The 16344-nt window shown below is 46.4% G+C and overlaps 1 protein-coding gene across 1 annotated transcript in view; it reads right to left on the minus strand.

Annotated features, from left to right (window-relative positions):
- The window catches only part of MDGA1 (MAM domain containing glycosylphosphatidylinositol anchor 1), a gene marked incomplete at both ends in the record, with an annotated part of 132612 nt that extends 116527 nt beyond the window's left edge, over positions 1-16085 (minus strand). Inside the window, one exon of the mRNA XM_084285241.1 lies at positions 15959-16085. Within this exon, the coding sequence (XP_084141367.1) occupies positions 15959-16085 (127 nt within the window). The remainder of the gene's footprint in view (positions 1-15958) is intronic.
- Between the last annotated feature and the right edge of the window lie 259 nt (positions 16086-16344).

A 16344-nucleotide genomic window follows, 5' to 3' on the forward strand; every position in this document is an offset into this window, starting at 1 on the left:
CCCTAGGGAGTTTAGTGCCAGGTTATTCTGCCTAGAGGTTATTACACCCTGGAACATGGAGAATCTGAGTTGTGGCTTCCTTTCAATGCCAGCACTGGGCTGAGGAGCAGTCTGGCCCAACTGGCACTCACACCGGGAAGGGTAGCACTCCTGGAGACACATTAACCCAGAAATACATGAGCACTAGCATACCCAAAACAGCTTTTCTTCCTAGAGGGTGATGGAAAGATGGATTAATTATCTGGGAAAGTATCTGCTCAAGAAAAAGGTAATTAAAAAAAAAAAAAACAAAAAACAAACAAACAAAAAAAACCACAAAAGTAAAGGTATTAGTAATGTCTGTGATTCCACAAGAGCTGACAAGAACATACTTTAACCATTTGTTTGGCCTCATCTCTAACCAGAGGTGGTTTGTAACCATGGCTTTATCAAATCTGGTCCCAAACTTCCAGATACATTTACTGTATAAGACTGCTCAGCATACATAAGACTTTTGAGGACACAATAGGGCACGCATTCATATTCCACCTGCAGAGTAGAATACCCTGCACCAGCCCTTCATTTCCCAAGCACAAGCTCCTATTCTACTTGAAATATTTTTTTTTTCTTCTTTCTATTTTCTCTGGCAAGTTAATAGCAAATCCAGCCTGTGAAGTCAGCACAGCCACCCATCCTCAGGTGCTTGCCTGAGCACCACACACTGAATCAGAGAAGGCAGGAATGTCCAGTCAATGAAACCTGCAGAAGAGCTGAAAGGCAGATTGAAAGTGAAAGTTCAGGGTAAGAATACCTTAGAAAAGGATGCAAATGGAAAAGGAAGAAGGAACGAAGGTCTGTTCCTCAACCCTTGCTTTGAGGAAGTTAGGGATATCATGGGCAGAATTCACATGTGTGAAGCTAAACACATTTGGCCAGAGAAAATGGTGAGGCTAGAAAGGTGACTCTAAGCAGAAAGGAAAGCAGACTGAGGGAGCACTGGGAATCCCAAAAGCTACTTGACAGGGAAAATGAAAGTTCACTGAAAGTTCACTCTTGCTTTTAAAACGGAAACAGTGATGACCATTCAGATCAGAAAAGCAAATGCAAGAGCAGAGATGGTTAGCGCTGCAAAAGCAGCCCTAAGGCCTGTCTGCCCTGCCTCAGCTTACAGCAGGTCTCACACAGTCCCCAAGAGCTGCCCCTTGGATCCAAACTCCCTGATCCCTGTTGACGACCAGGCTAGGTTCTCACCACAGTAGGATGATACTGTCAATACCAAACACGTACAAATATTCAGATAAATATTACCAGGAAGGAAAGGGAAGATATGGATATATCAGAAAAATTCATCTTCTCTGTGTTCAGAAAATAAAGACCAAAGAAAGAAGCAGAGGGAGGGTAAGAAAATGCTGTACCACTGCCATCCCTCCCCAAAGAGAGCTGGTGCTAGAGGGTCCAAGGCAGCACAGACAGTCCATAAATACGGGATATGGAGAAGGACAGCAGACTGCCTTGCATGGCAATACCTGAGGGGACATCCCCCAGGGGCTTGGGAAGCTCCTCCTCAAGTGCCACATGCCACCAGTATAACTCAGTAACAGTCAGCCACCCAGATTAAAAATCACAAGAGTCAAGTTGCAAATATCAGCCTTCCCAAATGGAGACTTCAAAAGCTCAGCTAGCCAAGTCACACACACACAAACACTTTAAGGTGGACCAATACCCAATAACAAGGGACAATAGACCGATAATACAATACCCCAATAATAAGGGACACGGGCTAAGCAGTGTCAAGCTCTTGGGTCACCATTCTTTCAGTAGGAGCTGAAGTTATTCTGCACTTCTCCAAACCTGCTCAAAAGCTTTGCGAAAAGGGCTCAGGAAAGTAGCTCTCACCAGCACCATGCCTGCTACTTAATCTTATTCATACAGAAAGATCAAACCAAGCTTCCAGCTGCTGTTTGCCTTCAGTGTTATAGCTCAGTATAAAGGTATCACTGGCACGATTTCAATGCCACTTGGTTTTCCCTTGCAACAGCAACTCCTAGTGAAGCAGCCGCAGCAGCATTTGGGCATTTGCATGCCAGCAAGCAGGAGAAAAGGGCTTTCTTCAGTTGCAGACCTCTTGCAGGAATTTAATTGCACACTCATTTTATGTGCAAAAGAATAGAGTTGGACTTTCTTTGCAAAGCTGTCTCTCACAGAGCCAACATGTGTATCTAAACTAAGCTGATAACACATTCCCTTAATACAGCTTTTACTATTCAAACAAATATTATTTTAAGCAAAGTGAATGCAGCTACGATTCTGAAGGTGAAACACCAGGAACCAATGAAAGAGAGGAGGCAGTGGGAAGACAGCGGGACAAAGGAACAAAGACTCCCCACCACGAGGCACACATCTCCAAACCTGAGTGAGATCCTGAACACTAGCTCTATTTATGTCCCTTCCTTCTAGCTGTACTTTTTAAGGCCACTAGAAGAGCTAGGGAATAAATGTAGGTGACAAAGGCAAGGAAAAATGGTCTCAGCCGAGTATAATGCAATTAAGGAAAAGAAGAATTTTTCCTTTCTGTAGCTAACACAACAATCCTGCTGAAAAGCTAAGGCACGCTACCCCAAATTCACTTAGAGTGACAGTTCTGCAGTCTCTAGGAAAGGGTGCACAAATAATATCACATACTGGACAAAAAAGACAAATGTTTGGGATAAGAAAGATTGTTTTTCCCATCATTCCAAGATTAAGCAATGAAAACAGAGGCATGACTTGCTGAGAGTTGAACTATACTTCTAGTATAATAGGAATTATCCCACTCTGGAATAAACAGGAGCATAATCTAAATCATCCATAGCGGTGGATTTTAAAACTAAAGTATTGGGACACTTTCCATGCCCAGAGAAATGAGGAATTCCCATAAAGAAGCCATCATCTCAGACAATAGATCCAGAAAACCCTGGCTACAACGCTTGGCTCCGTAGAAGCATTTTATGTGGCTAGCCTGAGCCCTGAGGCATTGCACTCTATACAAAGCAAGCATCCTCCTGTTTTATGAAACAGGTTCACACACGGGGATTTTCTGCACTTAGATCACACATGGGTTCTCCAGCAGCATCTTGCTGAAGGCAGCTCAGGAACTGCTTGAGAGTGGCAGCAGCACAGTGACCACAGCAACCAGCCATCAAGGAAAGGATGCTCACCAATGCATCAAAGTGGAAACTGCCACAAGACTACAAGAGTCTTAAGTCAAGTATTTAATGCTGATGGGAGAGAAGGGGAAGGGGGTGGGTATCACATCACTGAAAAATTCAGCTACTACACAGAAACTCATGTTGTTTGTCTGTGCCCACCCTCCTCGTCCAGATGGAAACACCTCACTGAAACCACCAGCTTTATTTTCAAAACATCCGAGGCAGACAAATAGTACCACCTTCAATTCACACGAGCAGAAGACCAGGAGAAACTAACAGACATGGCATCTTCTGTGGTTTGTTTTAAGGCTTATTTTATTTATTTTAACATGCTTGGCTTCCACTGAAGTCTTGAAAAAAATCAGAAAGGAAGATTGACAGAGACAGGATCCAAGCCATTATGTGCAGCATTTCAGGCCAGCATTTTTACCAGAGGAACAGCTCATCTAGATTCAACTCCCCTCACTTAGAATTAAAACACCATCTACATGAGTAGCACAGCAGAGCCAAAAAAATGTAGCCAGGAAAGCGATACCCAGTAGTTCCTCTAAGATTTTATTTTTCCTTCTAACTTCTGCTTTCACAGAGAAGCTGAAGAAGCACAATCACTCTTCCCAGCCAAACAGTAAGATGCTGAAGTGAATTTGGCCAACATTTTTTTTTTTTCTGATGGCAATGCTGAAAGCACAATGGCTGCCTCCTCATACCTCCATAGCTGCATCGTTTCCTTCTTAGCTAACAAGCAGAAAGCTCACTGTGCCAGTAAGGCAAGCAGGTGTGACAAAACCCATGTAAGAAATAAGAGCTTGTATTGACAAAAATGTAATCAGAAAAATATGCCTCAAAGACTAATTACAATGACTTTAGCTAGATAAGAAAAAAATGGAGAAAAAAAAAAAAGGTGAAAAAAAAATCAGAAGAGGCTCTGCAAATGAGCCTGTAAATTACAAGCTCTTGCCTATTCTGTAGCATCCTGGGATTAGGGCTCCAGCCTCAGTGTTAGCTGTACTGTTTACCTATAAACAAGAGCTCTTCTCTGTCACAAAGCATCGAGAGCCTTAAAAAAAAAGAAAAGAAAAAAAAAAAGGAAAAAAAAAAAAAACGAGTATAAGAGAATATATGCACAATCTGCATTATATCCTCCCATTTCTTGTTGGGGGTGGTGGTGCTAAGAGCAGCCCCCTTTTCCCTGACCCTAATATAACAGCTCTCACCCTCCGGGAGATCTGTGAGCCTGTTTCAGCAAGACTCCTGCCTATCGGAGACGGCACTTCTCACTTGCTCTTCCAATCCTTCATTTTGAACAGCAACAATGTCACGGGTATTATCATGAGGGCAATGAAAGAGAGAAATATTCTCACTCCTAGAATTTACACACCGTCAACAGCATCAATTTCTTCTCTCTCTTTTTAAATCTAGCAATAGCTAGACACATTTCCTTCTCATTTCCCTGTCTACCTCAACAAGCACATCACAGATCCTGGTACTTTTTAGCACCTTCCCCTGCTTCCTTCTTCTGCAAAGCTTTTATTTAGGCCTAACAAGCAAACAGCTCACACTGAGGTTTCCCTCCCCCAGCCTCCTCACTCTCTGTTTCTAGACTTGCTTTGAAATAATTGAATGCAATTCTTAAATTAAAACCCTGTTTATTATTAGCTCTGCTAGAGCTGTTCTGCCTGTTGCTTGGTACTGCTGACCTACGCAAAGAAAGAAAAGTTTGCAATGCCACGTTGAGGGCCTCGCTCCTCATTTCTCTCTGCTGCTCTTTTAAGTGTCTGTACAAAATGCCCTGCTGACCCCTCAGAAGCGGAGTGATAAGCAGCTGATTTACTGTGTCTTACCGAATGTCTCTTATCTAAAACGATCTTCTTAAGCAAGCCATATGCTGCAAACATACTTTGAAATGTCTCCATAATAATCCGAGAAGCAGAACTGTTTGTCAAATAGCGCACACACTACTGCTGGCCACTTGGAATAACCATCAGCCACAAGTAGGTACATATGCTCATTGTGATCTGCAAAAATCAGCATGTCATATTTGCCAAGGCTTAGCAAATGCCACAGAGTGCTTTTGAGCTTTGATAGCCACCGTAAACTTTGGCTAATTTCTCCTTTTACATCATGTTTCAAGCCTGATTACCAAACACGAACATGTAGCAAACTGCTCCTTTCAATTTATTGTGATAATACTCATTCATTTCACCCAGCATCCCCACATGAAAGATTTATGGTATTAATCATGCACATCATAGTAAACAGTCATTCTCTACTGTCTATTTCATTTTTCTGCAGGAATAAGGATGAAAGTCCTGATCTGCTGTATCATTAGACCAACCAGAAAACAAACTATTATCACACTATTTTAACCAAAGCTGGAGCTTAGTTACTATGGGGAACGTCTTCAGATGCAGCTATGTGCTTCAGGAGCTCGACTATTCCATTTTGAAAAACAATTTAGAAACTTAATCACAGTTAAATGCAGGGCTTGTCTTTGCAGGGAGCTATTCAAGAATAGTTTTTCAAGTAAAAAAAAAAAATCAAAATTAAAGATTAATTTTAGACCTGTTGCCCAGAGCTTTGCTGTCACAACAGCAAGCTGCATTAAGGCAACTTGCACTCTCACATTGCAAGCTCTGCTTGCTTGACAGATACCACAGAGCAAGAACAACTGTGGCATTTGTCTTGCCAGAGTTAGCAATCACTGGAGTGCGCTAGCAAAGCTGCTACAGCCTCGAGCTCTAAACTACACCCCACAACAAAGCTGGGTTTATAGGATCTCCGCCCGGTTGCTCAGGCAGGACTTGAGCATATTTGTTTGCTCTGCAACCCAAAAGCAAGCATTAAACTGGTGCAGGCGTCCTCAACATTTTCATCAAGGAGCTGAGCCCAGCATTTGGTGACCTCAGATGCAAGGGGCTCTGCATGCTGTGCAGCATCCTGAGAGGGTTTTGCAGCAACAGCTGGATCGTGAGCGAGACCGGGCTCCATGCTGTTAGTGCTGCACTGTGACCAGCAGCTGAAACAGCTCATTTAAGGCTGGCTCAGGAGCGCGCCCACAGGATACAGTCTCACTTTTGCTCAGGCACAGCATACACGTACCTCAAGTCAACATGCTTGCAAAGGCATTCCCCTAATCCCTCTGTCTCATAGCATGGGGAAGCTCCCATCCAGTATCTAAGCATCTCTCTTTTGTGGAGGTAGTGCAAGGCCCCCTCTTTCACACCACCTTACTACGGGGATTTTCCCAATGTGCAGCTAACACCACTGCCCTCTTCTGACTCCCCATCGCCAGAGATAAAGTCGTCTTATTCAGCAACTGTTTGATCACTAATCATGATTATCCCCTTCTCAAAAAATCACTTTTAAATTTTGATTGCTCTAAATATAATAGGAAAATCTCTTTTTCAAAAGGAAAAAAAAAAAAAAGTCACTCTCACTAATTCCTTTCAGCCTTTGTTAGCATTTGGGAAACAAACACTGGAGATTTCTTCTTCCTATCTTTGTACTTGTAAGAAAAACAAGAATACAGACTTAGCATATAATTAAAATAATAAAACTTCTTGGAATATTCAGACTTCCCTTCTTCAAAGCTGCACACTGCTCTGGCATCCAGCCCCTCTTTGGAACCACAACTCCTACCTCATTACCATTACTTCTCCTCTGGTCCAGAGACTGCCTCCAGTAACACACCTATGATACTGTCCCCTGCTATTTTCCCTTTCCTAAACTCTACTCCTTCGTGGCATAGTCAGTGTTTTCGTCCTTCCCTTTGGTGCCAAAAAGTTATTTAGCCTCACCCGTTCATGAGAACAGCTTTTAATGTATATACAATTCAATTCTTTGATGCTTTGATCAAGTGCAAAATAATTTAAATTGCTGCCAAATGAATCAACATATTCCACAACTAATCTTTGCACTTCCCTCAGAACAATTTTCCAAGCCACCAGCAGACTGGAGCAGAAGAGAGACACTTATGTACCCGTGCCTGAAAGATTTCCCTCTTTATACCCCAGTGCTGTACAGTAAGACTCAGCCTCTGGTACACCCTAAAAGATATCCCCAAATAAATCTTTACAAGTGAACAAAGATGAGCTAAATTGGTACTGGAAAACAAACATGGTTTTGTCATTTTTAATTAAAAAAAAAAAAAAAAAAAAAAAAAAAAAGCTTAATTCTGAGATACCTGTTCTTAATGGCTTATTCCTTCTTGGGGATGTATTTCCCTTGCATCTGTCAGCCACGGGGATCGCACTTAATACCAGCTGCACTTTACCGGATAGAAAAGGATGTTTAAAACTTTGCTGGTGTTCGATTCTCTTTTCTGCCAAGGACAAATCACTTAGTCTCTGTCTCATTTCCCCACAGGCAGAGTGGAATAACTGTAGGCAACAGGGGCCGTGTAAAGGTGGAAGTTCATAGATATTACAGTGACGGGAAACACCTAAACTCACAAGAAATCCTACTCGTGTGCTCTGAGATGATTTTCAGGGTCTAACAACCACAGAGGAAGCTTTCAGCTGGTCTGGAGCACTTAACATCCTAAATGTGTGCACTTGCCTGGCCAGGGAGTTCAGTCACACATCCCAAGCTGTCTCCTGCTGAGGTCAGGTTGTTTCTGTGAGCCTTGATTTCTCACATCCCCACTATTTCAAGGGGTGCTCTGAGTTGAAATAATCAATTTATTAAACTAGCAAGAGACAGTCATCCTTCACCCTGTAATTCTACACGTGCCTTTACCCACCGTGGCGGGCATAGAACAAACACCAATAACTCCAACAGTGTTTGTAAGCAAAAGCCATTTTGCCATTTCTCAAAAACATCTCAAAAGCCATTTCTCAAGCATCTGTCTGAATCACATTTCTTTTCCCTTTTTGTTTCATCATGAAGGCACACAAGAGATGCAGAAGATTCCCCATCCACATTTATCTTAAAACAATTTGCGCCAATTAGTGAAGGACCATTTCCTTCTGAAACTGGAGCAGCAACAGCAAGCATCTCCTCTTGTTTTAAATGTCCACCTGCAGACATCCTAAAGCTTTTCTCACAGCTTGACTTTAGCTTTCAATGTTATATTGTTTTTTTATGCAACACGCGCTAATTTTTCTTCAGAAATTACAGCCCTTACTGCACCTATGTCAATTGCTACCCTCACCCTGCCATCATTTCCACTTCCATAAAACCCAGCAAAAGTGTCTGCATGCCATTTGTCCTGCGCTGCAGTTTGCAGCGGAGACACCATCAGCCAACACATCACAGGCAGATTTTTTGGTACATTGTGGGATCTCCCTTACGCGAGGTACAGCAGGATAGCAGCCAACAGCACCTCCACGAGTGATTTGCAGCACGAGCAAGAGGAGCAACAGGAAAGTGAGAGGCTGACCAGATAGATCCATGCTTGCTGCTTGAAACCCTTGTTTCCTCCCCTCCTTGCAGGTCTGCAGCCTGGTCGAGCCATGACCTGCTCACAGGACAGCAGAGGTGACACTGAACCACCAGGCCATTCTGCCACCACGGCTGTCCTGCCTCATCTGCAGCCACTGAGATGTATAACTTCATCTGCACTGCTGCTCATTAGTAACACAATGCTGAGAACACAGCGTGCTCCACAGGAGTGTACAAAGGAACGTCTTCCTCGTAGGAGTTTACACATTATGAGACCATAAAACTCCCAAGATTTTGGGGATGCAGTCATACAAGCATATGCTGGTGCCTAGTCTAGAAAAACATGCAGGAAATTTAAAGAAATAATCATTTGTGTTCAGTAGTATTTTACCAGTTCCCTGTTTACTTCGGGCATCTCCCTTCACCTGGACCAGACTGTTTAGGCATTAAAACTTACAGTATCACCGATCAGAAGCTGACCTGAGATATCACATAGCCAACGCACTGCTGTACAAAGAGCTCCCTGTAGGCAGCCACGATGCTCAGGAGATAACGGTGCAGTGAGCCAAGCCCTAAGTCACACTTTCCCAAGAGCCAAATCTGATGTATGAGCATCAATACAAGCCTCTGCTGGGGTACCCTCAGCTCTGCTGCCTCATGGCAGCACCACAGCACCTGGGTGCATCAGGGGCACTGCTAGCCAGCTGCCACCTTGCTGTTGTCTTTTTTCCTCCTGCCAGAGGAAAGCCGTGCATGAGGATCGCTCTTCCCTCATAACTGTTCAGATTCTTCTAACCCTGTTGGTTAGAAGAAAAAAAACCACATAACCCTTGATCACCTAAGTACGTGAAGAAAAAAGAGATGGAGACAATGGCTGAAAAGCTAACTCAGGGTTTAAGATGCCTGCACTTATTTATTATATGATCTTTTATGGGAAATTGACAATGAGATACTCCTGGAAGGGAAAAGAAAAATAGGATCATGAACTGCTTGGACACTGCGTGACAGAGTTTCAGACCCTAAAATAAATGATATTTGTGAAGAAGCAAGCGAGCGGCCAGCACTGACAAAAGGGAAGGAGCAGCTCCGACCCGGGCACTGCTCTCGCTGGACAGAGCCGGTGGGAGCACGGGGCTGCCCTTTCCCCAAGCCCACATGGGTGGCTGCAGTGTCCATGCCAGAAAACAGACCCCACACATGTCTGTGGGGTCATTCCCCAGTGGTCCACCTCCAGCAGCTTTTCTTTCAGTGAAGCTGTGGCACCCCCAGGTGCTGAAATGCCTCCCCCTGCCGGGCACAGTCCTGCCACCCAGATGTGCCCTGTGCCCCCCTGCTAGATGAGCCCCGTCCCCATCCCCTTGTCCAGATGTGGCACAGCTGGGCTGAGACCTGTGGGCTGCCTTTCCATGGGCAGCGGGCAGGAGCTTCTGCTCCAAGAAAAGCCCCGGTGTTGGCCTGATAGCTCAGCCTTCAAATAGGTCGTGGCCTGGCTGACCTGTTGGTAAAAGCTCTTCTTGGCTCTGCTTTTGCTGCACCACGATCAGAGATGCCCGGGATTTCCCTTTCCTGGCTCCAGTTCTCAAGTTCTTTCCCAGATCTTTAATGCAGCGGTTTTTGATCACCAGCTCCATGGGGTATCACACATTTAATTTCTTCTTTTAAACACTGAGCTAGCGCTTGGCTATAAAAATAAGCCTCTGTTGTTCCTTCAACCCTTTCCCCCAAGTAAAGGGCAGATGAAAGCTTTCTTTCCTTTTCAAAGCGAGTGCTTTGGATCCCGACAGAGGAGAGATCTCACCATTAAACACGGGCACAGGGACATGAAACACGCACTCCCTTCTCCCACCTCTTCACAGCACATCGTTGTCTCTGGTAGATCCCAGAGCCCTGCCTGGTCTGCCTGCTGCTGCACAGTGCCGGTACCCTACAGCCCTCTCATCCTTCCTCCACAAGCCAGGGGGATGTTTTCCCAGTCTGAATTCAAGCCCCAGCTGATGAGTAGCGGAAGGTGGCCGGGATGGGAGCACTTGATGTGCCCACCTTGACTGCTTGAGATTAGAGACAAAGTTTTCTTAATAGTTTTGATAAGACCTCAGCTGCTCAGGATAGCCTAAAGACACTCCCAGGGTATTACCAGCCGCAGGTACCTGCTGCATCTCTGAGACCAAAATTATATTTTCCACTGTATTTTGCCTGGAAGGAGCCCATCACAAGGAGAACACCCAGCTTCTCCACAGCAGAACACAGCCCCCTCTGCGGGCACAACGCAGCAATCCCTCGGCACAAAACCCACCAACACTTATCCACCACGGTGAGAACTTCACCACTAAGCTCTCTCTGCAGAGCTACACAGGCTGCTGACTTACCTAATGCCACCTAAAGAAACCTTTTTGCAGGTAGGGCTCAGAAGACTTCCACCAGAGGAGCAGAGCACACCCTGCCAGGCAGCCTTTCACTAGTAGAAATGCACCTGGCTCTACTGCTTTCGCCAGCACATAGAAATTGGTCACACTGCAATTTTTGCCCTAGCCCTCAGTCCTTCCCTCACCAAACAAGCCATGGCTGCTCAGGCAAGACTTTTAGGCATCAGCTATGCTTAATGAACCAAAAGAGCGCAGTGTGTATGGAGGGAGGGAGTGGAAGCCTGAAACCGCACTACTCCAGAAAGCAGAACAGCAATAACTCCAGTCAAAACATGGCCAAAACACTAAGGCTTCTGGCTGATGGGAAGTGTCACAGGATCTCTGAGTCTCCAGCATGGAAGTCTCTCTGTCTTGTTATTTAAAAATAAGAACAGCAGTCCCAGCTGCACAGCATCCCTCATTGCCACTACTGAATTGCTGTCTGACTATTAAACCTCCAAGGCCATCCTCAGCTGCATTTTCCACTTACAGGGAGCCACTTACTGCATCTCCCTCCCCTATCTCTTAAAATCATCTGAAATATATATAACTAAAAAGAAGGGGAAAAAAAAAAAAAAGAAAAAAAAAAAAAGATAAATCCAGTGCAAAGCTGACATGGTGATCATTTTAAAAGCTATGCTGCTCATGTCAAATTATTCAACATCTGTCTTCATGTTCCCACAAAAATTAGCATAGGATGGTGGTTTCTGGTGACACCTATAGTGAAATATTTTGACTTCTACCAGCAAAGTTGCAAACAACCTGTCAAGAGGATAATGTCAGTTTTCTAGTACTGCATATTAAAGTCAATTGAGGGTTTATCTGGTGTGTGAAGCTACTGACCTGACCTAAAAACAAAGGCTCTGGTGTCAGGAGTGTGAGTCTGACACACTACAGCTGGAGGATGCCAAAGCATGCCGGAGCACAGGGCTGGCCAGATTTGATGCCTTGGACTTAAAGAGCTGCCAGAGAACCATGCAAATGTTGGAGCAGGGCAGTCTTTAGGCCAGTTTTGTAACTGGCCCTCCAGTTACAAAACACCTGTGATGGAAAGGCTACAGTGAGTCACCACAGATTTCAGGGCTGGACAACAAGGAGAAATGGCTGAGCCCACAGGGGAGGATGTGTGTCTGCATATATTTTATACATAAAAGATGCATATACACACTCGTACATAGATGTCTGGAGTACTGCTGTGCTCGTACATTCCCTTTCCCAGGCAGGATCAGCCAAGAAGGGGCTGACAGGAGCCAGCTCCGTTGCTGCCTCAGCCAGCAATTTTCTCACTCATTTCAGAGGGCATGGGGAGCACTGGGATAACAGCAAGGAAGCTGAGGAGCTCCTTGCCTGGCACCAGGCTCCTGCTGGCAAAACAGCTAGTGAGAGGCAGGGGAGGGGGACAGATCCATGCCACCAAGCTCAAGGTTAACACTAGGGTGTGCCTGCTCCCCCCGAAACTGGCAGCAGAGTGACACGTGTGAGTTGAGACACCCCGCTTGGGCGATGCTGCACTGAAAGCTCCAGGAGGAGAGGCTTTTACTTCACAGGTAAGAGGAGCAGGAAACAAATCTTGTCATGTGGACATGAAATGAAAGAGTGGGAATGTTTATGGCCTAAACCTAGGATATGTTTTACCATGACACTCCCCTGTTGCAGGCACAAGAAAACATTCTCCCGCTAGATTTTCTGCCTGCCTGCAGCGGCACCTCACAGGTGATTCAGTGCGATGGTGTCTCTTTAAAGAAAGGGCTTTATGGGGCCATTTATCCCCAAACTCAGAGGCCAGGACTGCTCTGTATGTGCTTCACTCACACCAGTTTTAAGTATCGCACCAGTTTTAAGCACCGCAGCCCATCCAAGCCTCCTGATATCCGTGCCAGGCAGTTTTGCTTGCTGCCCAGCCCAAGCTTTTATTCCCCATCCCTTGCCTTGTTGCAGCCCCTCATCGCACACTGCCATGACCATTCCTGAAAGGCTTCTCAGACGCCTTTTCAGCAGGTGAATTATGAGAGGCAGGGGACAAAACAGCCCGCTCTCTTTTATCCTGCCCCAAAAAAAGGCTGCTGCTGATCATCTGGACTGGACTGGGCTAGCTGCCAGACACCCCCAAAATGTTAATTATAGGCTACACATGGAGTAAGCAAAGCAGCAGCCCTGGGCACACCCTGAATCAGAGCTAAGTGTGTTCTGGAGTCTGCAAGGCTGACGAGGAAGCAAGAGGCGTGCTCTTCCCTTTGGAAACCCTCTCTACCCTCCCCTTTCAGTCTAATATATAGCCTTTAAGCACCGATAACTTGAAACATGGGAGGTCAGGACCCCCTTCCCCCTTACCTCTTTTCTTCTCTCCCTCCAAATTATGACATTTCCTATAAATTGGTTACTGCTTGCTCCTTATCTTGACCGGCAGCAGTAATGCACCGGGACTGACAGGCGCACACTGAGTTTGGGAAATGGGGCACCACGAGAGGCTAAGCTTGCTGAACTGCCTCCCGTGTCAGGCCATCTTTGTCTTATTTCAGCAAACAAGGCTGAAAGGATGGGATCAGCTAATGAGAAGAGGGTTTCAGACACTCTTCAGTCATTACAACAAATGCCAATTTATATAACAAGCCTCTTCAGGTAGCAGGCTAAAAGCACCTTGACTCCTAATTAAATCGCACCTCCACTGCGAAAGCTTCTTTCCCAGCAACCCCCTTACACACATTTTATTTTTACCATTCATCTCAATAAACCTCTCCAGCAACTCCACTCTCCTAGACAGAGGTCTTTTGTGTGCATCCATGTGGGTGTATTATTTAAAGAGTACATCACATGGATACTTTATCTAGTTTAATCTGATTTAATCTTAGCAGATTTACTAAAGTAAAATATATTTATAGACCAATATACACGCCTCCCCCTATTCCCATCACCATGAATCCTCAAAAGCAGAAAAATAGACCTGAACCATGATACCTGAGTTCCCAAAAGTGCCACGGAAAGCACCACACGAGGCCAACATTCACAGCACAGAACACCTAAGTGTGATCAGCTCAAAGCTACGGTGAGAGGCTAGCATTTCAGACAAAGCAGCGGGGCAGTAGGGCTGATTTTTAATCCTGCTTTAGTTATCCTCGCAAACATAACGGTATCAATCCAGTCCTGCGTGAGCCATCAATAACAGCAATTTACCACCCAAACAGCGCTGGCTGCACAAAGCACGAAATCAGTGCAGATAGGGGGACCGAAGGCAGGGTTGGGAGAGACAAAATGAAAACTATTAGTCACCGCAGAAGTTTGCGGTGTGCTGCTTCCACGGCACGCTGCTCTGGGCTGCGCTCGGGGATGGCTGCGTGCAAAGACTCCCGACAGCCTCAACAGATAGTTGGAAGACGTAGGGGAGGGGAGAGGAGGGAGAGAGCGGGTTTCTCCTCTGCGTAGTTAAGTAAGAGAATAGATGGGAGTAGTACCATTTTGACTCAGAGATGCCGTCATTTTAGTGCATGTCTGTCTATCTGGGCTTTCTCTTGCACGCTGCTTCTCCAGTCTCTCTCAGAGAAAAAGAGAAAGCCACCTGTAAGTTATCCTGAGGATCTAATTCAGCAGCATCTCTAACAAATGCAAGTTCGTGGAAGTAAATGAAAAAGCCCACAACAGCCAGGCTCCTCAGGCACATTTAGGTAAACCAGGTGTAAGCTCTGTCCCTCTTGCTACGCTCCTGAGCAAAGAGGCTGTTCTACAGCATCAGCTACTCAGCAGCAAGCACATTAAGGCAAAATTAAGAAAGTTCAGCTAGAAACACATTGCCTGGTTTAAAGGATTAAATAACCTGCCTTGACTAGGTTTCTGTACCACAAACTCATTCTGCTCTTCATTTCCCTGCAATTTTCCTCTGGACATGCGGACTGCAAGAAAATGTACTAGGAGGAAGAAGGAGAAAAAGAAGCAAAACTCCCTCCATTAAAAAATGGTTATTTTACAAAGCAGACCTAAACTCAAATTAACATCCCAGCCCTCAAAGAGAAAGGAGGGATTGTTCCCATTAAAGAAATCCATCATTAAAAAGTGACCTACAAAGACTTACCCATAGCCAGGGAGACTGAACTGATCTTTGCCAGGGCTCACACAAGAGACTGGCTGCGTGCTGTTAAAAAGGGGGAGGAGGGGGCTGGCTTCTCTCACTGGGGTCTCTCTTCAGAGCTCAGAGAGCCGGGCTTGTTAGAGGCAGAGGCATGCCTTCCAGAAGGACTTTACAGCAACGCACAACTGAGTCGCAAGCCAAGATAAAGCCGGCTTGTTAGGAGAGGCAAGTCTTGGGGGTTGCTTTTATTTATTTATTTTTTTTCCCCAGTGCGTTGGAAATGCAGACGTTGGAAAGGCAGAATTCAGAGGGGGGGCTGGGGGTTGGCTCACGCGCATCCCACCCAGGGCTGGTGCTCGGAGGGGGCGCGGGGGGTCCCCAGCCGCTGCCCCCCACCCTCCTCTGCTGCACTGGGCTTGCCATTTGCCACCCTGCCTCTGAACGAGACGGGGTGGGGGGAAATAAGCACCACCACGGTCGGAGAAATAATATAAAAATCAAAGTAACCCCCAAGCAGCTCCACGTCAGCTCGGGGCAAAGTTCACCAGGGCGCAAGGGCAGCCCCCAGGGAGAGGGGGGAGCCCGGCGGGGGTCGCCCTGGGGATCGGGGAGGGGGGCATGATTTGGGGCAGGGCAGCACGGAGGGCAGCCGAGCCGAGCCGTGCCGGCACCGTGCAGGGGAAGGGGCAGCATCCATCCACCCCTGCCGGCATCGCGTCCACCAGCCCCGGGGCGGCCGGGGGTTACGGGGAGGAATTAGGGAGAAGCCACAGGCTCCGGGAAGCCTTTCGCTGCGTAAACCTCTCCGCTCGGGCTGCGGCGAGCTTTGGCAGCGTCATTTACTTTCTCCTGCAGGTGCTTTTTAACTTTGATCCCATCGCCGCCGCCCTGCGCCCTCGCCTCCCCCCTCCCTCCCTCCGAGCAGCCACCGCGATGCCGCCCCTTACCGTAAACCCCCTGTCCCCTGCTGTAGGCTGGCACCAGAGACAGGAATAAAAAACAGATCATCTCCATCTTCAAGGCAGCGCCTTCATCGCCGGCGAAGAAAAACAGCCAAAAGAGCCCAGGCAGCATCCGGCGGGGGAGCGAGGAGCGGGCGAAAACCTCCCGAAACGCCGCCCCATGCGCCCCGCTCCGGACACCGGCGGAGGAAGGGACCCCCCCGCCAGAGCCGCCTGGGGATAAAAATTAAAAAGCAACAAGAAAAAAAGGAAAAAAAAAAAAAAGAGAGAGAGAGGAAAAAAAATGAATGGGAAAAGAGAAGGAGGCAGGGAGGGTAGGAAAGCGGAGAGCCGCTTCTCCCTTCGCAAGGATGCTCGAGGATGCCCAGGAA

Source organism: Netta rufina, assembly GCF_964035555.1.
Source record: "Netta rufina genome assembly, chromosome: 3".
NCBI lineage: Eukaryota > Metazoa > Chordata > Aves > Anseriformes > Anatidae > Netta > Netta rufina.